Consider the following 26,640-nt stretch of genomic DNA (forward strand, 5'->3'; position numbering starts at 1 on the left):
AGTCTCTCCTATTTCTTTCACCTCATCATGCCTAAAAAACTTGGTTCAAATCACTGGCAGCTTCAAATCCATAAAAGAAAAGTTATTGGAAAGGAGAGGTTAGAAACTGGCCTCAGCCTTGACTGTGTTAAACACACTCTACCGATGAGCCATACCTGCACCTAAGAAAGCTTCCTAGTAAGGGATGAGTAGGATAGTGAAACACCACACCAAAGAGTCACGGTCTGCAGAATAATTTAGGAAGGAGGAATCATGGTAATTTCCTAGAATCACAAAATATTTCTAACCTGTAACACCATAATCTCTACTTATTCTAAGGAAATTATATAACAGAATAAACATATTCTTGAATCTATGTATTTCAGAAGTATTTATTAAAGACAGGGTCTCATGTAGCCCAGACTGGCTTTGACTTGCTATATAGCCGAGATGACCGTGAACTTCTGATCCTACTTCTATCCCTGAATGCTGGGATTAAAGGCATGTACCACCACCACCACCACACGTTTTCAAGCAGTGCTAGGGCCTGAACCCAGGGCTCCATCCACATGAGGCAAGCACTCTACTAATTGAGCTAAATTCCCAGCCCAATTTTACCTGCAAAGGAATCAACCTAAAAGTGGAGCAAGAGCTAGGTAAATTATGGAACATACTCCTTATGGGCATCAAAACTTTTTAAAAATTTATCATTACACACAGCAGGTTTATGGAAGTCAACACAGCTCCATTAGAGCAGAATGCCTGGACGTGCAAAGACAGTAAGAACACCTGATCGCTGAATGCACCTCATGCAAGTTAACAGTCTTCTTGGGCAAGGTCTTACTAGACTCTGTCCATCTTATATAGCTACAACCTTTCCTTAGCAAGGTCTCTTCTGGAACCCCACTAGAGGCCCTCTGGCATTTGTACAAGAGTAGACATAGCCGGGCGGTGGTGGTGCACGCCTTTAGTCCCAGCACTCGGGAGGCAGAGGCAGGTGGATCTCTGTGAGTTCAAGGCCAGCCTGGTCTGCCTTTAGTCCCAGCACTCGGGAGGCAGAGGCAGGTGGATCTCTGTGAGTTCAAGGCCAGCCTGGTCTACAAAGCGAGTTCCAGGAAAGGCGCAAAGTTACACAGAGAAACCCTGTCTTGAAAAACCAAAAAAAGAGTAGACATAAAGGGAGCACCCTTCTGTCAATGAGAAAGTTAAAACCCATCCTCATAAGCAAACAGCACTGGGTAGTATGAAAACTCAAGTTGCTCTGTGCTAGAAATAAACAGCAGTACCTCTAGCTATCTACAAACTCTCTGTAAAAACACAGAAGCATGTCTAGAAGGATTGCCATTAGCCCTGACCATGTTCATCCTGAGAACAATGTTGTTTCAAGGAATGAAATCAAACAACAAAACTTTTTAGTTAACAAAACGGAGCAGGTACTTTCACCATAAGCAAAACCCAAGTCACATTTGAACATGTGTGGACTACAACTGAAAAGGGACATAAGGGCTGGCAAGGTGGCTCTGGGGGAAAGGTCCTTGCCACCACAAACCAGGGCCTAGCAGAGTAGAAAAAGAGAACCAATTTCTATCAAGTGTTCTCTGATCTCCACAGGCATGTCTGGACATTGTTTTGGTTTTATGATAAACAGGACTATGGAGAGGACAAACAGGTACAGCATTTTCTGTCTCACGACCTTGGTGCTGATGAGAGGTGTGATCGCATCCATGGTGGTAGAGATGAGTGTCACAAACTGCTGTGTGTTCTGTCGATGGGCTTCACTGCAATACTGTGCCAACCAATGGGAGTAGGCCTGGAGAGCAGCAAGTGACTGGGCATGCCTGCAGAAAGGAAAGAGTTAGTGATCTGAGGGCCAGGTGAACACAGTGGCATGAAGTTGTTTCTGTAGGGAAGAAGACAAGCAACTCATCCACCGTGCAGGGCATTCCAGGACATGGTGACAGTGTAGAAATCAACCACCTGTATAAGACCAACACTGCTGAGAATACGCAGGGCAGTTCCTAAATACCTACCAGATCTTAATCTTTCTGTGATACACAAGTATATTTAAGAAGATGATGACAAACGTAAGGGGAGACATGCTAACTTAAAAGATAGTAAAAACTAGCTGGGTGGTGGTGGCAGAGGTGGTGGCCCACGCCTTTAATCCCAGCACTCAGGAGGCAGAGGCAGGCGGATCTCTGTGAGTTCGAGGTCAGCCTCCAGGACAGGCACCAAAACTATACAGAGAAACCTTGTCTTGAAAAACAAAACAACAGCAACAACAACAACAAAAAAAAAGTAAAAACTTTACAGTCTTAGCTGCAGACTCCAGTCTAAATGAGTAATGGGTATTATACAGCTCTGACAGAAGATTCCAGAAAGTCTCCCTCCCAGTACCCATCTGCCTGGAGTGTTCAGAGTGTTCTGCCTGGACTTCTGCAAAAGCTGCACTAGATCACATTAACAAAATACAGTTAAAGTTGTGACCCCTGCACTCGAGGCTGGGGTGAGAATAAACACTCTAGGTTCCAAATCAGCCTGAACTACAAAGTGAAACCCTGTTTAAAAGCACAACTAAAAGCAACCAAACAAAAACCCCAAAACATGTCGGGCACAGTGATGAATATCTTTAATCCTAGCTCTTGGAGGAAGAAGCGGGCTTATTTCTGAGTTCAAGGACAGCATGATCTGTATAGCCAGTTCCAGGTCTGTCGAACATAGAAAATCCTAAAAGCTCACTAAGATGATAAACAACAGAGGCAAGGCAGCAGTCTAGTTCAAAACACTGACCACACAGCTATGTACAACTTCTCCTTTTCTGCAGTCACCACTAAGCAACCTGAGTGGATATTCTGATATGACCTACATATATAGTTCCCCATGGTGTGGGCACCATTAAGACCCCTTTTCTTGGTCACTGTGAAACAGATAATTCTTAAAAAAAAAAAAAAAAAAAAAAAGTTTGGCCAAATGGATTATTTTTACTCCAAATAGTATATTCATTGTCATTTTTAATCGCTGATCAAGTCCAAGCACGAACACTCCCTTCAAGCCAGCTCCTGTGTGTTCTTGCATATTCCAGACACATTCAGGAACCACTTCAGCATCATCCTGTCCCAAAACAATACATTTTCTCAAAGGAGTTCCGGTTCCTTTTAGTGGAGAGATTATGTTGTCAGACAGCAAGGCATAGTGTGAGGAGCAGCGTAAGTGCCGCAGCTTCTAGAGCCTGCCTGTGGACATCAGGCCTGTGGACATCGGGAGGGTGTAGACAGACCGCACTCCACACTCAGACAGTGTCAACAGTGCCCCAAGCAGCTCCTGACATGACACAAGAGGAAAGACATCACAGGATGAGCCACCTTGGTGCAAACACATAACAACAGCTTAAACAGTGAAGAAAAAACTGGCCAACTCTGGTCTGTAGGATATTCTTTAAACAGTAAACTCAAGGTCTGGGGCTCCAAAGTGTCTGTCTGTCTCTTCCTTTCTTATTTAACTAGGGGCTACTCTAGATTATGGGAGACAGATTTAAAGTTGAACCATGATTAAACCTTTAGAGAGAGAGAGAGAGTGTGTGTGTGTGTGTGTGTGTGTGTGTGTGTGTGTGTGTGTGTGTGTGTGTGTGTGTGTGTGTACACTAAATATTAGTTTATAACTTTGTAAGTGCGGACAAAGGTGATACAGTTCTAGAGAACGGCCATGTTCCTTATGAGACAGATACCTAAAAGGACTTACAGGTGAAGTAACATGCTATCAAAGTTTATTTTCAACTCACTCAACAACAACAACAACAAAAAGTACCTAAGTGTACAAACACACAGAAAGAAATGCTAAAAAACAAAGGCAAAGATGGCCAAACCAATTCATGACTCCAGGCTAATTAGAGTATTTTATTCTGTGGGGTTTTTCCCTTTCCACTTTTAAACCATATCTACAAATTTTTCAAAATCTGTAACTTTTCAAATAGTTGTTAGGAAAGAAAGGAACTAAGTAGCACAAAATAGGAAAAACTAGAAATTCCTTATAGGCAGCTAGTTTATTTTTCATACTCAGAATCCACTGAGCAGTCCACCTTTTACTGAAGGTCTAGGTATCAAACCTAAGAAGGACAGCAAGTGAGCAAGGTCAGTAATTGGAGTCTGAGCATGTCAATCAACAGAGTGCGCGCACGCGCGCGCACACACACACACACACACACACACACACACACACACACACACCTCAGAGCTCCCCGAGGCAGAAGGGGGGGGGGCTCTCAAGCCCACAAACACCCTGTGCAAGGTATCCAGATAGTGGGCCAACTGGCATCTTGCTTGGGAGCTGGCACACAGCTTTCTCTAGTTCTCAAAGAGGAAAGTAACATGTTTTAAATAGAAAATCCTAGTAAATAAGTCTCTTCCCCCCATTTTTTTTAATTTGCAGCTGAAGAGAACAGCTCTTTTTCGTTTTGTTTTTCTGGAGACAGGGTTTCTCTGTGACCGGGGCTATCCTGACACTCAGCTTTGAAGATCATGCTGGCTTCAAACTCACAGAGATCCACCTGCCTCTGCCTCCAAAAAGCTGGGATGAAAGGCATGCACCACTGCCACTCAGCTGCACATTTTCTATATTAAAAAAAAGTGTATTTTAGGCCTTGCACCCACATACTCCTGTCAGCTGTGGCTGTGGTGTAGAGATCGGCACAAATACTGTGGATATGTGAATGGATATGGCTATTGTGTTCCAATGAAACATGCTGAAACTGCAGGTGGGCACTGGTCTGTACTCAACTCCTGCTAAGCATCACATTTCTATGGCTTTGCCCTGGCCCACTCTACACCTTCTTTTAAGTTTCTATGTGTAAGTCAGACTCTTCTGCTTACGCCTGGACACTTGTTCTATTGCATTAACTGTTATCTGATCTAGGGTAGGGAAAAAGGTCTCTCAACTGTTGCAGCTTGGTCTTCTTACCACTACTTTATAGGTGGAGGAGGTGTGTGTATGTGTGTGTGCCATGGGTCAGGATTTACCAGCCTCTGCTCTAGTCCACAGCAAGCCTCTGGGGCAGTGCAACAGGGATAAGGTCTTATTTATAGTCCCCAAATTCCATCCCTTCCAGGTCATTCTCTCATGCATGTCCCCCATGTACATACTTCATCTGAGTGTCTTGAGTCAAGCATCAAAGTAACTTGACATTCTTATTTAATACACAGACATTTGGGCCCGGTGCCATCCTACCACACTTAAAATCTGGAGGAAGATGTTCGACAGCCCTTTTGTGCTCCACTTGCTTTAGAACATCTATTTTGGTTTGGACTAGTCGCTGGTTTACAGAGCTCCCACAGTCCTTACAATGTCCCCCCAATAAGGACAACTTTTGGTCTTTTGCCCTCAGTTCCTCCAGTATCTTCAGAACAGTCAAAAGTCTTTGGTTACTTTTAACAACCCTTTCCAACACAACTAAGCATATGTTAAGCAAGACAATTTCTGGAAAGTCCCTAGATTGCCAAGGGACCCAGCCACGTGCTTGGTGGGCTGGGTCTCTGTCACACCCCAGCCTCTGGGAAAGGTAAAGGGACTAAAGGTTTCCCCGATGATATAACCAATCACTCATGCCTCCATACTAACCCTGAGGGGACTAGGAGAGCTGGGGAACCTCTGAATCATGGAACACATGCAGGTTTCTGGAGGGGACTGCCCAGAAAAGACAGGGAGGCTCTGAACCCCTCCAATACCATGCTCTGCTCATCTCATCTGGCATTCATCTAACACACCTAGATGTGTCCTGCCAAGTTCGGAGACCCACTACAGCAAACTAATCAAACTTTCAGAGGAAATGTGGGCATCCCAACTTCCAGCTATCAGTCAGAAGTTAATTAGAGGATATTCAGTTTCTGGGGAAGAGCACCCTGCCTCCACAATAAAAGCATCTTGTATAAGATGGTTGTTTTTTGTCTTAATCCACCAACTCAGTGAACAACCTGCCCACAGGGCAAGAGACACACGGTTCAGGAGCTTCCATGCATCCCTGTGTACCTTTCAGCCTCCTCTTCACCATGGTGCTCACTAGTTCCTAACTGCACGGCCACACTGCTGCCTCTTGCAATGCCCACCCCACGGAGCTTCATCCAATTACATTCACCCCAGACGTACATCTGTCTTTCTAGGGTCAGAGTTCAAGAGTGTCCCTGTATCTGTGGCAGTCACTTCATCTGCAGGTAGGGTCAACATCTCTTGAGAAGGCAGTCACCACACTCTACTTACACATCAATGAGGTCAGGTTTCAACACTGATGGCACAGCTGTCTCAATGTTGTACAGTTTTATCTGAGATCCATACAGAGTAACTTTGACCAACCTGTTAACAAAGGAGAAGGTGAGAAAGGACATGAAGCTTGAGAGCCCAAAACAAACAAAATGGACAAGTTGCCAAAGAAAACCCCAAGGTTTCATATAATAAACAAACAAACACACAAACAAAATCTGATCTCCAGTTCTTTCAAAGAAAATAGCCAGAGCTGTGCATTAAGGGTTCATTACAAGAACATTTGCTAAAGCATCACCACTTAGATGTCAAGAAGTCTAGAAACAAGGGCTGGTGAGGTGGCTCAGTGGGTAAAAGGCACTTGCCACCTGGCCTCATCACCAGAGTTTTATCCAGGGGAGCATAGTAGGAGAGAACCGACTCCTGTAAGTTGTCCTTAACCTACACACACACACACACACACACACACACACACACACACACACACACACACACACACACAACAGAGGAAAGATTGAAACAGAGAGTGAAAAACTACTTGTAAAATTTTCTTATTACTACATACTACCACTATTAATTTTAATTAATTAATTTTAATAATCGTGGTAGTATGTAGTAATAAACTTTTAGTTATCTTTTGTTTTAAGCCAAGATGCAAATTTTTTAAAATTTGGTATAAGCTGGGTGTGGTGGCTCACGCCTTTAATTCCCAGCACCTAGGAGACAGAGGCAGGTGGATCTCTATGAATTAGAGGCCAGCCTGGGCTACAGAGTGAGTTCTAGGCCATCCAGTCTACACAGTGGGACACTCTCTCAAACAAAACAAATAAGAAATTTGGTATGCAAGTAACTCAGTTCTTAGGGTTGGTTCTTTGTATGTTACCAGTGATGAGACCAGCACACGAACTATAAAGCATCAGGCTTCCCATACACCTACTCAGCTGTGAACCCAACACGTCCACCTGACCCACCTTCAGTGTCCAAGATGTTTAGGGAGAGGATTGGGCAGCTGAATGAGATGTTTCCCAGCCAACAGCTGCATTTCTCTCCAGGGACCCAAACCATCAACAGCCTAGACCTCTATCACCTGTGGCCCACACGAAAAGGGATGCTGCTGTCTAGTGGAGTCTGCCCCCCCCCCATTTCCGTGCATGACTATGTATGTGCATTATATATCAGTGTGGAGGACAACAACCTTGGTTGTTATTCCTCAGGTACCTTCTACCTTTTTTAGCTTTCTTCCTCCCTGTCTTCTTCTATTGTTTTGGTGGGGAGCAAGCCTCTCACTGGAGTCTACTGCATAGGAGTCTGCCTGTCTCTGTCTCCCCAGAGCTGGGAATAGAAGTGTGTCACTGTGCCTGGGCTTTTTCTGTTTTGTTTTTGTTTTTAAATGTTGTGTTCTGAGGATCAAACTCAGGTCCCTCTTGCAAGGTATCTTCCCAGCCCCATTAGGCCTTTCTTGATGTTCCTTTATCCCATCAGAAAAGACATGGAACTTGATTGTGCCTGGATTTTTCTGAGTCCAATACCATTTTTACAGCTACATAGAAGGTTGCCAATGACTAACAGCTTGGCTTGTGTTTACTGTGTGTTCTGTTTTATTCACCACATTAAGTACCTTATTCAAATCTCACAGTAAACTATAAGAAACCTTTCCCACCGTTTCACAGATGGGGGCCTTAAAGCTCAGTCCATCAAACGGCAATCTGCTCCATAATAACCTATCCGTGGCACAAAAGACAAGAGGATACACAACGGTGCATGCCATCCTCCCATGAAAAGGAGAGCTTAACTCTGAAGAAGGGGCTGCAGGGCACAGCCAGCCTACCTCTCCACGACTGTGAGAGCATCGTTGAACCTTGCAGCAAACACATCCCCAGTGAAGTACTCGGCTAACCGGCCCACAGCCTGCAGCAGGGAGCTCAAGTCTCTCAGTGAGCAGTGCAAGCGCCGGCAGTCATTCTCCGCTGTGATGTTCAGCCTGGGGCCTGGAACACAACATCTCTTAGTTTTCCAGAGAAGAACAAGCTTTAGTTGTAATAAACAACCATTCCAAACAAGCCAAACAGGGTAAACTAATAATGCTCCAGCAATAAAAACCTTTAGTTGCTTCCCAGTACAGATAGATGAGCACATCTAGGGACAGCCTCCACCTACAACTTTATCTATGTTGCTCCAGGGACCCAGGGCAATGATGACAGACAGCCTGGTATATCCCTGACCTCATTCCTTCTGATACTGGTACAGTTATGACATTACCAACCTACACACAAGGACATGCAAATGGGTGAGTCCAGTACATAACATGCCCACCATGGTCCTATGTCCAGGGCAGATCTAGTGCTCTCTGTGAGCTCTGCATTCCATCCCAGGTTTTTGGCCAACACAACAGGGAGAAATGGGCACAGGACTCAGGTACAGTAGACAGTCCCCACTACTTTCTCACTATACCATCAACCCTTCCAAGCTTGTCTCTTCAGCCTTAAAAATGGCGAAGCTACTATCACCTAATTCACTATAGGACAGAGTACATTAAAACCCTACAATCTACAGGGCATGGTTAAATTCTGTGATTATTATGGGTCACAACGAGTTAAAATTTTCTAAGGCTTGAAACTTTCTTACTTTTCAACATATATCCAAACCTAACAAGTATGATGCTAGGATGAATGACAAAATACCCTCAATTGGTCAGGCCTTGTCTTGTGGACCAGTCTCTTCACAGACACCCACAGAACCAGAAGGCAGTCAGGACTCTCAGTCTGGAGAAAGACCAGAGTCTGACAACGTGTTTATCAAACATGGGTGATATCAAGTAGGAAGCCACAGTTAAGGCCCAGGCTAGGGCAGCTGCAATCCCACACTCCCTTAGCACTTTTCAAATCTGTGTCCTCCCAGAGCCACTCCAGGCCTTCACCATCTACCACTTAACCTCCTCCCCTGGTGCTTGCTCTCCTGCCATCTATTGTCTCCTTACTGACTTGAAACCAACAGCTAACATGGCCACTAGTCAGAATAAGTAGTCATCTGCTGCGTGTCTGCACCTTTTTCCTAAACTCAAGTCACCTAAGAATACCCATGCTGTCCCCTAGTGGGCCAAGGCTTGGTCATCGGCAATCTTCCTCCCTGTCACTTCACAACCACCTGAAAGCCTATCCCATTACTGACTCCAGATCTCTCATAGGAGCCACACCCAGTAGCAAAGAACACAGAATGTCTGCGAGGTAGAACCTTTCAACGGAAATGCTACTACATACAGGATTAGACAAGCTTTTAAAGTACTCTTTCCTCACTAAGCCAAGCTACCATGAAGCAGTCTAAAAAGTAGCTTCCTTGCCGGAGAGGTGAAAGGTAGAGGTATACATAGGAGCAATTAAGGTATTCCACTCTGAGAGAATACACAAATCAGAAAACAGCTTTCACATACCAAATAACACAAATTTAAAGCTTTCTATCCTATAAATGCAACAATCTCTTCGGTAAGAAAGCTTTCGTGACTAACTGAAAGTTGATAGGTTACTCAGAGCTAAGGGAAAATCTCAATGAGGAACAGCAGAAGCAAATACAGAACAGATCTGAGGAGAACAGCCAAGGCGGGGTCTCCGTCCACACACAGGAGATGCTGACAGTGAGGGCAAAAGCTGACCTATCAAGAGCATGAGGCACACAGCAGCTGACATGGATGTGTTTTGCCTTGTTTTTTAACAAAGAAGCATTAGCAGGAAGTTCAGCAGTAGCAAATATGCTAACAAAACAGTGCCTGGTGTGAGTGTGTACTGAGGGGTGGGGGTGGTTCCGCTACAAATCACAGTAGACTCGAGTGTCAGAAATAGTCGAATGAAGGGGAAACTGTACCTGGCTCCTCACCACAGCCCACCAAGAAGACTGACAACAGGGCAGGGAGGTCGCTTACACCCATGAGCAGGGAGCCAACACCCATGAGAACCAGGGAACAAACTGGTCAACATTTTCATTTTTTCAAAGAACCTCTGCACTGGAAACTTGGCTTCCAAGCTACTAAGGCATGGAGGAATGCTTCACAATGCGCAAGAAAACTCAAATGAGTTTATTTGGCCTGAGAGGTTTCACTACGAAGTACGCACTGAGAATGAGATAATGACCTAGAAGAGCCAAGTGCTCTGTGAACTGGCGTGGAATGGGCTTCAGCGAGGGCAGGGAGACCTAAGACTGCCCTTCCACGTTAGGAAGCTGGGTATCAGCAATCTCAGAAAAGGATTAGAAACTCATGCAGACATTTACCCAGAGACAACCATCAATCACAGCCAGGCTTGGTGGAGTCATGCCTTAAACCAGCACTCAGTGAGTTCTAGGGTAGCTTGGTCTACATATACATAGCACGTGTGTGGCCTACCAGGGCTACAAAGTGATAAACCACCAACACCAACACAACAAGTCAACTACAACACTGAATCAACCTTATGGGTCAATGGAGGAGGGCAGGCTATGCTCTTTTTAAAAAGATTCTTAGGGCCTAGAGTACAATTCTAATTGCAATGGCCTTCAAAGGGAGACCACCAATTCTGGAACCACCAAGCATTTTGTATCAAATGATCTTCATTAGTGCAAACATGCATGTTCATTTTGCAAAGTGCCTTTTCAAAGTTTATATAAGATGTTCTTAGCCAGGCTACAGAGCCAGAGCCTGTACTTGAGGCATGCCAAGTCCTATCACCCTCCTGGGGACCAATGAATGAGTAATTATAGTCATAGAAACAAACTGTCCCGGGTGGCCAGGGCAGCCTCACAAAGAGGCCTCATCATGAATGGCCAGTTCACCCAGGAGGAAGCTGCTTTCTGGGTAGCTCAGAGCCAGACCAGACAAGAGGCTACAGGCTAGGTCAGTGTGTAGGAAAATGGTGAAGAGCAGTACACAGTGGGATAAACAAGGCAGGGTAGGGGAAGGGTGGAGTGACACACGAACTTAAGGTTATTGGTGTTTTCATCTGGGAAAAATGAATTCCAGTTTATGGCATCTTTCCATCACTCCCCATTATTCCATCTTGCTATTATTACAAACCGGACCATGCAGCCCTGGGTAAATCAACAACTCTGAAGAGCATTATCCTCTTCTGTAAAATAACAATAACTAGTAACAATACTTCTGTCTCCAAGTATGGAGAAGAAAATGGAACGACGCAGTAAACAACTTGGTGCCTGGCATGCAATGAGTGCTCTACAGAGAGGCTGTCATTATTATCACGGCCCTTTGACCAGAATGAATGGAGCTGCCACCCTAGTGAAAGCCCCAGCCATTTTCTTTCCGGCGCACTTGCTGTCTGAAGGAACATAAGGAAGCCCTCCAGGACTTTAGTCTGAGCCCTGATTAGCTTCCCCCACAGCTTCTTTGTAGCAGGAAGTTCTAAAAACTTCAATTCAGAAGTTGAAGAGATGTGAACAGAAGCTGTACAAGGGAAATCACATTATTATAGCAGAGGTGACAGTAATTAACTATTAGTCCAACTTTTTTAATGCTAAACTAAATTTGAAAGTAAAGACCAATTTACCTGACCCCGAAGTAACTACAAATTGCTGTAATCCCAAATAAACTTCTAAATTGTCCTGAAGAACTGGGAACTGAAAACAAAGAGACAAAGTTTAAAACAAAAATCATAAAAGTTTTGATACTATTTTTAACATTAAAGCATTAAGTACCTATGAGGAGAAGGACAGGATCATAAACTTCCCTTTACAGGCACTAAGCACAGCTCCCTTTCAGTACCCTCCCAAGTACTACAGATCAAACCAGAACAACAAAGAAATCAAGGTCAATTTGACTGCTTTAAAAGTCATAGCAAAAGATTCTGGGGCATGACTACTACAGTCCTAAAAGGGCATCAGCCCTACAAGACCTGCAACTTTAAGAGCTAGGTTGTCCATCAAGTCTGAGAAGGTCCCCGATCTTGAAAGAAATATCAGGTATGTCTTATTAATGTGCATGACAAAGAGAAAAGGCAGACGCAATGATTTTCCTTGCTCATTTAGCAAACAGAACTTCATAGTGCTACCTTTCTTTCCCAGGTTGCTATATTCACCATTAAGATAAGACTTTATAAGGCAGGTGTATCTCTGTGAGTTCGAGGCTAGTTTGGTCTACAGAGCAAGTTCTAGGACAGCCAGGGCTACACAGAAAAACCCAGCCTCAAAAAATAAATAAATAAATAAATAAATAAATAAATAAATAAATAAATAAATAAATAAATAAATAAATAAATAACTTAAACTGCCTAAGAAAGGCAGGTAGCAGAGTAAACTGCCACTTCCTGTGAGAGAATGCCAAGTAGTGGCTTACAGCTACGTGCTGAAGCAGACCCCAGGAACTTAGCTTGCCTTTAAGGAGATGGAACCCAGCACATAAATGCCAGAAGAGAGACAGAGCAGTCTGCCCACGGTGGGAATGCACAGGTTAGTCTTCTATCAATGTAATTTCTGCCAGTGACATTTCTGTTGGCCTGGCTGCCTCCAAGACACTAATAAAAGCATTAAGATAATTCTAAAATTCATACTGCATCTAAGACGAAACAGTGCTTCCAGAAGTGGGCATAAAATAGTTCATGAAAATGTTAACAGTACAGGTGGAAGTTGGTTTATGGTAACTAGTCTAGAAATAAACAAACAAAGGCTAGAGCATTAGCTCAGCTGGTAGACTGCTTCACCACACACAAGAGGACCTGAGTTCAATCCCTGGAACCCACATTAAAAAACACACAAATAAAGCTGGGTATGGTGGCACCGCTCTTGTGCTTCCTACTGGGGAGGCAGAGAAAAGAGCATCTCTGTGGCTGGCTGCCAGCATAGCTTACTTGGTGAGTTACAGGCCACAAAGAGATTCTGTCTTAAAAAAACAAAGTAGATGGTGTGTGAGGAACATCACGTGAGGCTAACCTCAACAAACATATAGGTAACAGACAGACAGAAAACACACAAACATATGCATATGAACACACACACACACACACAAGAAAATAATGTATAGATACAGAGCAAGGAAGAAGAAAAAGATGGACAGGTAAGTACAAAAGCCATGTTCTACGGGTCAGGAACCAGTTAGACTCCCCCTTCAAGTGGAGAGTTACCAGAGTTGAGAAGGCGTGTGTGGGAAGAAGCTCCATCACTTTGGCTACCACCTCCAAGCTCTGGCGTAAGTACCGCTGCCACTCTGTCTGCTGCTGTGGGGAGAAAACAAAGGTATCAGCTCTCCAGGACAGGCAGATCCCTGTCCTCTTTACCAGCCTCCCATTAGCCTTAACTCTATTCTCAGATGTTAAATTTAGAGAAAATAGGAAATGGTGGAACCAGGAATTTGGAACTTTAAAAAAGGCCCAGTTAGTTATTTTCTTTTTTTAATATAATTTCATTTCCTAACAAGCTACTTCTTCAGAAAGCAAATAATTCACATAGAATAATTCACTTTTCCTCCCGGGATCAAAGGAGTGTAGAGTTCAGAGTCATATGTGATAAGTCTGAGTGGTTTCTCTATTATCCCACTGATAGGGAGCAGTCATTCTTTACACACACACCTGACTCAATTAGCACCATACAAGGCGTGACTCATAGGCAGCATCAATGTCTCCAGGGACCAGTCTGCAACACAAAACTCTGGTCCCGTGTCAAACCTCCAAAATCAGGAGGCATTTTAACAAGCTGTGCTCGCGGTTCTTAGAAGGTCGATAGGCGAGGAAACCCCTCACTCACTCAGCAGCACAACTCATCCTTCCATATTGTGCTGCCTCATGGAACTGTCACCACAAGTCTGCAAACCAGGCCATTTCTATTGTGGAGATGAGGGAATCAAGGCTCAGAAAAACTCAAAACTACATCTCCTCTGCACCCAAAGTTGCAGGGCCTCAAATCCAAGTCATCTGGTTCTAAGTAAAGTGTCCTTTTTCTTATTTTAAAAATCTACTCTTAAGGTCATGATCATGCCACCAGTCACTCTAATTTTGAGAATGATATTAACATTAGAAAATTTTCAAGTGGTTGATAGTTAGGAGGAAAGGAACACTAGAGTTGTGCCCCTAAGAATATTTTCCTTATTAATGTTGTGCAGACTAGCAGCGATATAATCACAAGGTTCAGTTTAAAACTAACAGCTTCTAGCATATGCCTAACAGACTATCATTCCAGCCTTCTCATTTAAACACTCCTTGAACTATTCCTACCGGCATCCAGCTAGGTAGAGAGACAGTCCAGAGTACAGGACTCATTAAAGCAATTCTCATGCACACCTGGCCTCTCTATATTTCTAGTATAGAAATAAACATAGAGGTAAACTGCCTGTAAAACAATTTTTCAGAAACCAGCAGGAGAGAAATGTCTCTTACATCGTCATCCAGAGTTTCATCATCCAACTCCTCCAGCTGGGCCTGGTTGTATCTGAACTGGATTCGATTCAACACCTCTGTGAGCAAGAGGACCAGGGCATCTTCGTACCTAGGGAGGAGGGAAAGAGTCAACAGCAAGTGAAAGCATACTTTCAGCTTCAGCTTTGGACCAGGCCTCCTAGACTGTAGGAGCAGTACTCACCTTGGACACACTTAAAGCCTGGTGCTTTGTTTCTGAGTTGGCACAGGCATGTATGCGAGAAGAGGTACTGTACTATCCACATCACACTTCTTTGTGATGCACTCTCTTCTATAGTTAAGATGGTTACTAGTTCTTGTGGTTAGTGCTTGCATGGAATATCAATTTCCATCCTTTGACTTCCAATCTATCCTCACTTGAATCTAAAGTGAGTTTCTTGGTAGTTGGATCATGGATTTTCAAATCCATTCTGCCCATCTCTGCTTTTTAACAACAAAATCTAATCCATTATAACTAATGTAATTAGCTATAAATGTATAATATAATTATCAATAAAGTCTGATTTTTGCCATTTTTTCTGTCAAATATATATTTTCTAGAGCAGCATTTTAAGTCCCTTATCTTTTATTTCACTACATATGTTTCAGGTTTTTATCATTCCCTGGGGACTAGAAGCACTGTATGTAAACATCAAAGAATAACACCTTTTGTTGTTTTTCTAGACACGTTTCCCTGGGTAGTCCTGAAGGCCAGGCTGGCCTTGAACTCAGAGATCCACCTGCCTCTACATCTGAGTGCTGGGATTAAAGGTGTGCGCCACCACCTCCAGATTAACACTTTTAATAGCTACGAGAAGTAAAGTGTGAGAAAACTACAATTAAATTGCTCAAGATCAACAAGCAGGCTATTTTGAAGCCAAGACTCCCTAACTCAAGCCTCATGTTCTCTCTACAGATGTCAAGACTACTAGTGGCTTTAAGTCAAACCTAAAACTCAATCTTCAATTAATTTTAAGACCACTTAGAAACTAAAGGGGAAATCCTGACCCTCTGGTTTGTATCTAAAGGTAATTTATTAAAGAAATACCTTAAGCCCCACATCTGGCTACTTTCCACAATAATAACCTAGCACAGAAGTTATTATAGAACACTTGGTATCATGTGGGGAGAAAAAAAAATGATTATTTTCAAGAAAAGATTATGCACCTAAATGCATCCTTTCCTAAGAAGCTTCTAAGACCAGTTAAGACACAGTTCCTACTTGTCAGCCTGTGAGCAGGTGGAGGCTCTATAAAGCCCAAGTCTCCTGAGCCCCCAGGCTGTACCACTGAGATGCTAGAGGAAGACTGCCAGGTAGAGAGAAGGGGGAAGGGCTTCAGCCTTCCCGTGGGCTCGCTCTCCAACATCGTTGACCAGCAACAGCTATCCCACGCCCCTACCCCAACTTCATGACTCACCCCTTCCAACTCAGTCTACAGTCCCAGCACCTATCTCATATGCATACTCGGAGGGCCAAGAGCTCCTAAAGGAATGAATGCTTGAATGCCAGCTTCCTGGGCCTCCTCAGAGCTCCTGGGAAAGGAGGTGTGGCCTACTCATTTAAGACCTGAGCCTTCACCAGCAACATGAAACTTACTTAACCTACTGATCTCCTTCCCCTGACCCTGGCTCAGTGATGGAGCTGCTTCCTGTAGTTACCAACTGTGCTGCCTCCCTCACTGTTTCCCTAGCCTTCTAACACCTATTTAACCAACTGTCTACACTGCAGTCTAGGTTAAAATACGTGTGGTTTCTGTTTTCCTGGTAGTATCCTAACCAGTTTGCTACCCAATCCAAGAGAGCCAAACTTGAAAGAATTAAACCAAGGTCAACTGTAGTCCATCTAGTCTAAGCATTGCCAGCCACAAGATGAAATCTCTGTAGAGAGAGGCTGTAGACTTCTAACAATCCTCCTGGGCTATCACATTTCAGTTATGTGGGTATAACAGCTCATTTCCTACCTATAGGCAGACACTGCCCCTTCTCCACAAGACTGAACCATTGTTTTCAGGTGATTTAACAATATAGCAAATACCAGGCCTAGAACAGAATAGCAACTGAGTAAGTATGGCACAGGAAAGAATACTGGCTGGGGAAATTACTAATAAAATTGACATGGGGAGTGGGGATCACACTTGAGTGGATGTCCCAGGAAGATAATCAACACCCAGGCCTGGGGCTCTTTACCTCCCATTTGCTGTAACATAATCGATAAAGTTGTAGGCATTTTGTTATAAATTGCTCTATCAGATTAAAATACTCTCGCAGAAACAATATCCCTTTCAGACTAGAGCACAGATAGATTTTGCCACTGCTAAATAAACCCCATCAGGAACTGTGCTAAAAGCACCCAAGTAACCGACCTCCCAAAGTGTGTGGCAGGCATGAGAGGTGTGTGCGGATAGCACAGAAACCCTAGCTGCTCTATATCAATTTACCACCACCATCCCGGCCCTGAGTAAGTGAACACTGGCATTGAGGGCAGCTAAAACATTACATTTTCCAGTAGACACAAAGACAGTAAAAGAAATTGCTGACTCAGGTGTACTAGCTCATTTTTATGTCAACTTTACAGGCTAGAGTCATTGGGAAGAAAGAATCTTAACTGAGAAAATGTCCCTACCACATGGGCCTGTAAGAAAAGCCTATGAGCATTTTCTTATTAGTGACCGATATAGTAGAAGCACCAGATGGTGCAGTCTGGGCTCACTCTGGTGGTCATGAGTGCTGGGAATCAAACTCAGGTCCTCCAAAAGAGCAGTCAGTACACTTAACTGCCAAGCCATCTCTTCATCCCCTTAAGAAATTTAAAAGAACTGAAAATCATACAACTATATTCAGATAACAAAACTGAACAGGAAAACACTAACAAGGATATATAGGAAATCTCCAAATATCTGGAGATTAAACAAAGAGATTTAAAGCAAAATTTGGCAATCATTTAAATTAAGTGATATGGTGTATATATTAAACTCTGATAAAGCTGAAATAGTGCTTGGGGGAAATTTATAACATTAAATGTACGTATGTTGTGCTGGGGAGATGGCTCAGCAGTTAAGAGGCCTTGCTGCTCTTGTATAGGACCTAGGTTCAATTACCAACATCCATATGGTAACTAACAACTGTCTGTAACTTCAGTTCCAGAGGATACGATGCTCTTCTGGTCTCCTTGGGCACCAGACATGTATGTGGTGCACATACAAACAGGCCAACACTAATACACACAAAATAAAAACCTTTAAAAGAACATGTATGTGTATAAACGAAGAAAAAACCCTACTAGACACAAACTCAGCTAGATAAAACTAGTCAAATTAAAGCAGCTAGAAAGTAGGTGCCCAATAAATACAAATAAGCAAAATGAGAATATAAGCAAGTCAACACACAGACAATAAACAACTGATACAAAATCCCAGATGGTGCAGTCTGGGCATAAATATCTCCTTGTAGGGGCTAAATAGCTACTGAAACTCTGGTCTCTGTCTTTTTATTAACTGTATACACTGTCGTGTACGACAGCAGCACTTCCTCAGTAAACAGAACGATCCACATTCTCTTAGTCTAATGTAATGACACTCAAATTCCTGTGCTGCTCTGCATTTGCCAGGATTCTTGTGACAAAGGGGTTCACAGGACATGATACAATAACTTAGGTTGCTTCACACACTGACTTCTTCCTCTTCCTGTAAAACCTAAGTTTCTACACAAGGGCCTGACCCCTGGATGAGCCCCAAGAGACACGGGAGAACTGGCAGCGAGCACTTTCTCAGGGGGACCAACTGCCAGCCAAGGCCCCACATGCTGGCTCAGCAGGCCTCCTCCAGTGTGGAGAAGGTACCACCACACCCAGCACAAAGGTGCAAATGGACCCTGAGATCCAGGCTCTCTGTGCTACGATCCTAACTGAAGAGCAGGACAATCAACTCCATCCACAATTCTGCTAAGCAGGCATGATGCAGACATTTATGTTCACACTGGGCCCAAGTCCTGAAGTCCCACCAGCTCTCAGCCAGAAACTTGAACATTCTTACTGAGCAAGGAATATGCACTTTCCAACATGCTCCAGTGTTCAAGCTCCTAGATCCACAAATAAATCTGAGTACATTTGTGCTTCAAAGTCTATAACCTGCAGTGCCACTCTGTTGTAACAAGTGATGCAAAACTCTAAAACCACAAGGGACAGGAAATGAGTGCTGCCTTTGTGACTTAACCACACCTACGTTTCCCATTTGAGACACCAAGAAAACAATTTCTGACTACTTCCTATAGTTTTGAAGTTCCGGCTTAAGCCACAAATGTGATTCCAAACGCATGCCTGTTACCAGATGACAAACATTTGATCACATTTGCATGCTCACAGTTAAAGTAAGTATGGTTATTAGTAGTGACAATGTTCTTTACAGCCACTCCTATAAACAGCTCATCTCTGATATACTAGACAGAACAGTGACTTCCAAACCCTCAAGTCCTTCACTAAAAAGCTTTTACATTCAACATACTTGTAGAGATGTATATAATAAAAGGAATGGCAGAAGCCAAAGTTCAGTGTTCTTTCTTTGTACACCCCAGCTGTACAAATATGTTGGTGCTATCCTTTCTAGTTCACTCCCTCAACCACTAGAGTATTATGCAAGAAAAACAGGTCCTGGGGTAGTTACTATTTAACAGAATCAGACCAGCTTTGAGGATTTCATTTTCTGCTTTGTGCGTGTACACAGACATATTAAAAAATAAATCACGAGGCTGGGGAGATGGCTCAGAAGTTAAGAGTGGTTCTGCTCTTCTAGAGCAGCTGAGTTTGTTCCTAGCACCCACAGGCAGTAGTTTAAAACTCCTTGTAACTCCAGTTTGGGGAACCGACACCCTTTTCTAGCTTCTATGGGTAACTGCACACACAGGGTGTACTGCTCGCTCTTGCAATCTCTCTCTCTCTCTCTCTCACAGGGTGTACTGCTCGCTCTTGCAATCTCTCTCTCTCTCTCTCTCTCTCTCTCTCTCTCACACACACACACACACTAAATGCCAAAAAAAATTAAGTCAAGTGAAGAAATGGTTCAGCTGTTCAGAGCGCTCACTGCTCTTGCAGAGTGAGTGAGTCCAGCTCCCAGCACACACATCAGGTGGCTCACAACTGCATGGAAGTCCAGTCCCAGGGGATCGGACACCTGGCGCACCCACACATACATGCACATACTAAACACACACATGAATAAAAATAGATCTTTAAAAAAATAAAGTTTCATTTAGGAAAAGTAAAACTATCAATGAGAAAAATTCCTAGCACTTAAAAGAGCCTACAGAATTTCTAAGCATGTGTTACCAGATGGCAGGCTGCCACGCAGAAAGGTGGGTAAAAGGCCTTTTGCTCTCCGTGGTCACAGCCAAGTGGCAGCAGCATTTTACATTATTCCTCTTCATCATCATCACTGTGACCATTATGTGTCTATGTTTTAGACACACAACTTCCAATATCCTAACCCTCCTGTAAGACATCCCTTGTGTATAGGAAGAAATGTGACAACCTAGCACCTGACCAAAAGGAATCCTTGAAGCAGAAGAGGAGGCAATTAAACTCTCTATAGCCTACAGTTCTAATCTTAGCAATCTCCTCAGAGTCACACCCTCCACACCTCCTGTTTCCACTGTGCTTTAAAGGGCATTTTCACACTAATCACTTTTCCAGGTCATCCTCAACTGAACTGCAAGATATAAAAGAATATCTACCACTAAACATAGGAGAGTGGGGTATAAGCCCAGAACCAAAGGACTTGCCTGTTTGGCCTATAATAATAATAATAATAATAAAAAAAAAAAAACAAAACACTACAATTGTCAAAGTCAGTAACCTCACCAGACCTACTATTGTGAAATAAGGTTTCTGCTGCATGAACACGCCCTCCACCCATATCTGCATTGAAGCTGATACTAACGCAACTCAGAAGTCCTTCTGCAATCAAAAGATGCTTGCAAACAAAAGAACAAATGTTTAAACTTCCAGTGTCAGTAAAAATCCACAAAACTTTATCAATGAAGAGTTCTAGTACAATCTCTCTGCCCAGAAAAAAAGATCCACCTCCTTCCATGCAGCATTCTCTGGGAAACTCTGGGAAAGGGTGTTCATTACCTCTACCACTATTATGGTTTGAAGTATTCTGCCCTGACCCATACATGGATGATCTACTGTTCAGGGGTGGGGTCTTGAGAGTGATGGCTGGGGGGGGTGGGGGAGGGAACCAATGACCTGGAAGAGTATAGCTTGTCCCTGGCCTCTTCTTCCCTCAGCCATTTCTTGGCCCACCCCTTCCCTGGCCACTCTGATCTGATCAGCCTTGCTCTACCCATATTTCCCACCACTACGCTCTGCCTCACCATGGCCCAGAAACAAAAGAACCGAGTGACCATAGGCGGAAACCTCTGAATCACCAGTCAGAGTAAACCTTTCCTCCATGCAGCAGTTTTTAATCGGGTGTTTTACTGCAGTGACAGCTGACCAGCACAGCTACACTAGCACCGTTTCCTAGCCACTTACACATATCAGACACTCTATATGTTACTTCTTAACAACTCAAAAACTGTCACCATCAACAAAGAAATAAAATCTGCCAGAGCAAATTTCCCTAAACACAACCAATTACAAACTACAGAATAAGCTTTCAGAGCCGGGCTGCTCCAGAGGCCATGTCCTGGTGACCCCCAGAGACTGGTCTCATCCGTACCATGCCCACACAGAAGCTAAAGCCAAACCAGACGCCGCCTGCAGCCTCTCCCAAGTAAGCAGTACAGCACCTGCTTCAGTGAGCTGAAGTCCATCTGCAAGTGCCGTCATGAACTAGTGAGTACACGGACATCAAGAATCAGGTTGGCACAAGAGTCTACTTTTACCATGGAGAACGAAGAGAAGTTGTCGTCTTTGGGCCTACCTGTTCCATGTGGTAGAACGCAGCTGCACAGGAGAATATATAAAACACTATGGCTTACACTGTGAAGAAAAGCTGCCATTTAACCTTTGCTGTGGGTGGATCCTATCACTATTGGATAGCATGCTCAACTCACAAGCTTCCCTCTTCCTTCCTCTGGCCCATGGCATAAGCATTATATTGGACAGAAAAATGCTTTCTTTCTGTCTATAAAGCAAGAAAAACACTTTCCATTTTCTTTATTTAAAAACTATGATTAAGAGCTGGCAGTAGTAGAGGAGACCTTTAATCCCAGCACTCAGGAAGCAAAGGCAGGCAGACCTCTGTGAATTCAAGGCCAGCCTGGTCTACATAGTGAGTTTCAGGACAGCCAGGGCTGAATAGTGAGACACTGTCTAAAAGTAAACAAATAATAAATTATTAAATAAACCGTAATAAAGGGTGGGCATGGTAGCACATGCCATAACTCCCAGAACTGGGAGGCAAGAGCAGGAAGATCTCTGTGAGTGAAGGCCAGTCAGAGATGTCTAGTGAGATCTGTCTCAAAAACCAGAGGAGCAGGAGGAGGAGGAGGAGTTAAGTGACTGCAGTTTTAATGCTGTCACCTTGACAGGATCTAGACTCACCCAAGAGACAAACCTCTCTGTACATGACTGTGAACTTCTCAACTGGGCTAAAGAGGTAGGAGGACCCACCCTAATTGCCATAGACAGAGTTCCAGACGGAATAAAGACAAAGAGCTGAGCACTAGCATTCTCTCTTGCTGGCTGGTCCCCCTCCCCACCTTCCTGTCTCTGGATATAAAGTGACTAGTTAACTGCCCTGGCCCGTGGGCAAGCATGTGCCCACCCCCTTCACCCCTACACACATACACACACACACACACACACACACACACACACACACACACACACACACACACACACCAGGATGGCCTTTTTCTTCACACATTGAGTCAGAATAAATCTTTTGTTTTTGATACTGTTCTATTGCTGTGAGGAGACACGATGACCAAGCCAACTTTTAAAAGAAAGCATGTAAGTGGAGTTTTATAGTTCATGACCATCATGGCAGGAATATCCAGCAGATAGACAGGCACAGTGCTGGAGCGGAGTCTGAGAGCTCACGTGATCATTGGGCCTAGCATGGGCTTCTGAAACCTCAAAACTCACCACCAGTGGCACACCTTCTCTAACAAGGCCACACCCCCCAATCCTTCCTAAACAGTCCACCAATTAGGAACCAAACATTCAAATATACGAGCCTATGGAGGCCATTCACGTTCAAACCACCACATCTTTCCTTCTACAGTCACTCTTGTCGGGTATTTAGTCCTGGCAAGGAGAAAGTTGTCATCAGGTACTTATCTCTGAGGTAGAGGATTTCTAACTAGTGCCCCTTCTGCCTCAGCCTCCTTAAGTGCTAGGACTACCAGTGTGCTCTGTCATGGCCAGCTCTTTTCCTAGCTATTTGTTTCAGAACAACTTACTAATTTAAGAAACTTTGACACACCAGGGCAGTGGTGGTGGCGCACACCTTTAACCTCAGCATTTGGGAGGCAGAGGCAGGCAGATCTCTGAGTTCAATGCCAGCCTGGTCTACAGAGCAAGTTCCAGGACAGTTAGAGCTACACAGAGAAACCCTGTCTTGAAAAACGAGAGAGAGAGAGAGAGAGAGAGAGAGAGAGAGAGAGAGAGAGAGAGAGAGAGAAAAGAAGAAACTTTGATACATCTCAAAGTTTAAGGACATAATGAACCTTGAACTCCTTCACAGCACTTATCAGCTGTGAGGTCAGCCCTGCATCCTATGCTCCAAGCACTCTATACTTCCAGTGGGTTGTTTTAAGGAAATCCCAGGTGTAATATCACTTCATCCAATAAATACTTGTATCTCTAAAACTAGGGCCTTAAAAACAACCACAAAAGCATTATCATACCTAAAAAATTTTCAATGAATGTTACTTTTTAAAAAAGAAAATGCTCAGGTGGCATTACTGCCTGGGCAGCCTCCTTCCCTCCTTCTCCTGAGGAGGCACAGCAGCATGGCTGCCCCTCAGGGCATAAGAGTAACTGGCAACAGTGGCTACCTCTGTTTAGCAGGGTTTTGAAGTTTACCTGTTGAGAACTGCTTCCTTGTCTCCCAGACGACTTTTAATTTTACTTGTCAGATAGTCCAAAAACAGTGTCCAGATATCCAAACAAGAGAAGTAACCTTCATGAGTAGGCTATGATACAAAAGAAATCCAGACAATGAAATTACTTAATGCAACTGTTGTGCTTAGAAACACATACACCAGAACCGCAAAACCAAAGGCCTACATACAGTCCCTTCTTCAGGACCTCCACTAAGGAGGCTGAGTCAGTCTTCACCAGTGGACCCTGTTAAATCTCACCAGACAAGGGCACCATGGGACACCATGTGAGAGAACTGCTCAGGGATTACACAATGTGCCAAGGAACCCCATCTGAGCCTGTGTGGACAGGCTCCCACACACTGCCTACTATGCATCGACTTTTGAAAAAGCAGCTTGCACTCTAGAGGAGAAGTTCAAGGTCATCAACAGAAGCAGGACACAGCTATGTCTTCTCTTCTACAAACTCACAAAAGCAAATGGAAGCCAGAGTGCCTTCGAAGGCAATAGTCCACACATCTGACTATAAGGAAAGCGACAATGGCAGGTCTTTCTACATAGAGGACTGAAAAGGAGCTGTTGAGTCTCACTCCAGGGTAGTATGGCATTTGCAAAGCTCAGGTATCAAACAGGCCAATAGCAAACTCAAACCAGGAGCTGACAGAAACAGCAAGAGAAGAACAAGTCCTTGTGGGCCCTGGTACCTGGCCAGTCGTCCTTGGCAAACTTCTTAAAAACCTTGAGAATCTATTCATGCAAAATCTAGGAGCCATGGTTTTCTTTCCTTCGATTCTGCTAGCTGACCACCTCACCATGCACCATATCTGTGAGAAGGAAGTTCGGTAGTACAGGCCTCTAATTCCAGCTGATCAGGAGGCTAAGGAAGAAGGACCTCAACCTTACTGGGCCAAAAAAGTTTGAGGTCAGCCAGGGCAACTTAACCAGACAGACCCTGTCACAAACGGAAAATGAAAACAGGACTTGGACTGGAGTGGGATTTAGTGCAAGATATTTTCCCTCCATATAAAAGTCCCTGGGTTTGATTCTAGCACACCCTAAATCAGGCATAATGACATACTCCTATAATCCTAGAACTAGGAAGGACCTCAAGGTCAGCCTCCAATACATAGCAAGTTCAAGGACAGCCTGAGGCACACGATCCTTTCTCAAGAAAGAAAACACATCACAAAACAAAAGAAAAAGAAAGGGTTAGGGATGTCATTCATGCCTATTCTAGCATGTGTGAGACCCTAGGTTCCATCCTTGGAACCCAAAAAAGAAAGAAAAGAAAGAACAGGGCTGGAGCTGGCTCAAAGTAAAAGTAATGTCTGTGCACCCTGACCTCCTGAGTTTGATCCTCAGATCCCATGGTGGAAAGAGAACCAATTTTCAAAAGTTGTCCTGTCTTCACATGCATGTTGTGCCATGTGACTGCACACAATCACATAAACACTAACATTATATACATACACACAAACAATAAATATATGAATAAAATTTTTAATTTTTTTAAAGGAAAGAATACATTAGTTTTTCTATCAGATTTAGTTAATTTTTGTCAACTTGATACACATTGGGAAGAGAGAAACTCAACTAAGAAAATGCCTCCAGCAGACCGAGTTTGTGAGCATATCTGGTGGGGCATTTTCTTGATGACTGATGTAGAAGAGCCCAGGTCACTATGGGCAGTGCCACCTCCAGTAAGCAGCTTTCCTCTATGGCTCCTGCTTCTGACTCTGCTGAGTTTCTGCCCCGACTTCCCTCAGTGATGGACTGTGATGGAGACAGGTAAGCCAAATAAACCCTCTCCCCCATGGTGCTTTTGGTCATGTGTTTATCACATCAACAGAACCCTAACTATTTCTGATTCACAAGGAAATCCAGTTTCCAATGACATGTTTTGAAGGAATAACTAATGAATAAATAAATGAAGAAGGACACAGGGAGGGGGTAACCAAACTGAAATCTCAGGCAGGAAAATTATAATTAAAAATCCACTAAGCCTCAAGTAAGGTAAGTTTGCTCTTTCCTGGAATCCCAGTATTTGAGTCTGAGGCAGAATTACCAACAGGTCAAGGTCAGTAGGGACTCACAATGAGGTCTTGTCTTTAAAAAAACAAAAGTAACATATAAAAAAATTAAAATGAGCCACCAGGGGTATAGCTCAGCAGAGCAGGTATCCAACCTATTTATGACTCTGGGTTCCAATCCCAGGACCACAAAGAAACAGGACAATATAAACCATGCAGAATCCATCCAACCTCACAACTAAAAGAAAGCTAAAGGGACACCCATTAAAACCCTAACACCACCCCGGACTGTCTGCCATAACACCATCCCAGAGAACCATGAGGTAAACCAACTATCAAACTACAGGGAAGTAACAGAGTTGGAAGACTGGCCATTGAGGCTGCCTGTCTACCTGCAGTCTTGTCACAGCGCTGGCTTGCTGAGCTTCCTCAAGTAAGTCACCTCTCTGCCTTTTATAATTCGAGAATTCCCACTGGTCCCCTCAAAAGAATATGACTGATCAGATGTACATGGAAATGTTTTTAAAAAGCTACTACAAACAAAAAGGCCAATTTATGGCATTGCACCTATATACATATTATACTCATGAATGTGCAGATACACAGCGAGGGCTAGAAACAAGAGGGCTTCTCCCCCAGCACAGCCGCAAACACCACCCATCACTCCTGCACCTGATAAACCTACTCTAACAGGTCCATGCACTGCCCATACTGTACTGGCCTTTGACATCAGCCATGGAAACAAAGAGGACAGACAGACTGACCTGACTTTTGGAATCACTCCAATTTTCATTACCCTCCCTGATCCATTTATTTAAAGTAACTGTATTCAGATTTACTGTTCTGTTTCTAGGGCTAACTGATCACTCACAGTCCTGCCAGGCTGCTATAACTGATGACACCAGCCGTGCCTTCCAAATGGTTTAGAGTGGTGATTCTTCACTGGCATTGATCTTACAGCAGCCCTGGAAAGTGAA

At 43.7% G+C, this 26,640-nt stretch overlaps 1 protein-coding gene across 7 annotated transcripts in view; it reads right to left on the reverse strand.

Annotated features, from left to right (window-relative positions):
* The window catches only part of Xpo6 (exportin 6), a 115,172-nt gene that overhangs the window by 15,340 nt on the left and 73,192 nt on the right, over positions 1-26,640 (reverse strand). For all 7 annotated transcript variants that reach the window (XM_076552038.1, XM_076552034.1, XM_076552035.1 and 4 more), the window contains 7 exons: positions 23,617-23,726; positions 14,568-14,676; positions 13,320-13,412; positions 11,751-11,820; positions 8,054-8,213; positions 6,226-6,318; positions 1,673-1,817 (listed from right to left, as the gene is read on the reverse strand). In XM_076552038.1, coding sequence (XP_076408153.1) covers positions 1,673-1,817; positions 6,226-6,318; positions 8,054-8,213; positions 11,751-11,820; positions 13,320-13,412; positions 14,568-14,676; positions 23,617-23,726 — 780 coding nt within the window. The remainder of the gene's footprint in view (positions 1-1,672; positions 1,818-6,225; positions 6,319-8,053; positions 8,214-11,750; positions 11,821-13,319; positions 13,413-14,567; positions 14,677-23,616; positions 23,727-26,640) is intronic.

The sequence above is a fragment of the Peromyscus maniculatus genome, chromosome 1 (genome assembly GCF_049852395.1).
Source record: "Peromyscus maniculatus bairdii isolate BWxNUB_F1_BW_parent chromosome 1, HU_Pman_BW_mat_3.1, whole genome shotgun sequence".
In the NCBI taxonomy this organism is placed as follows: Eukaryota; Metazoa; Chordata; class Mammalia; order Rodentia; family Cricetidae; genus Peromyscus; species Peromyscus maniculatus.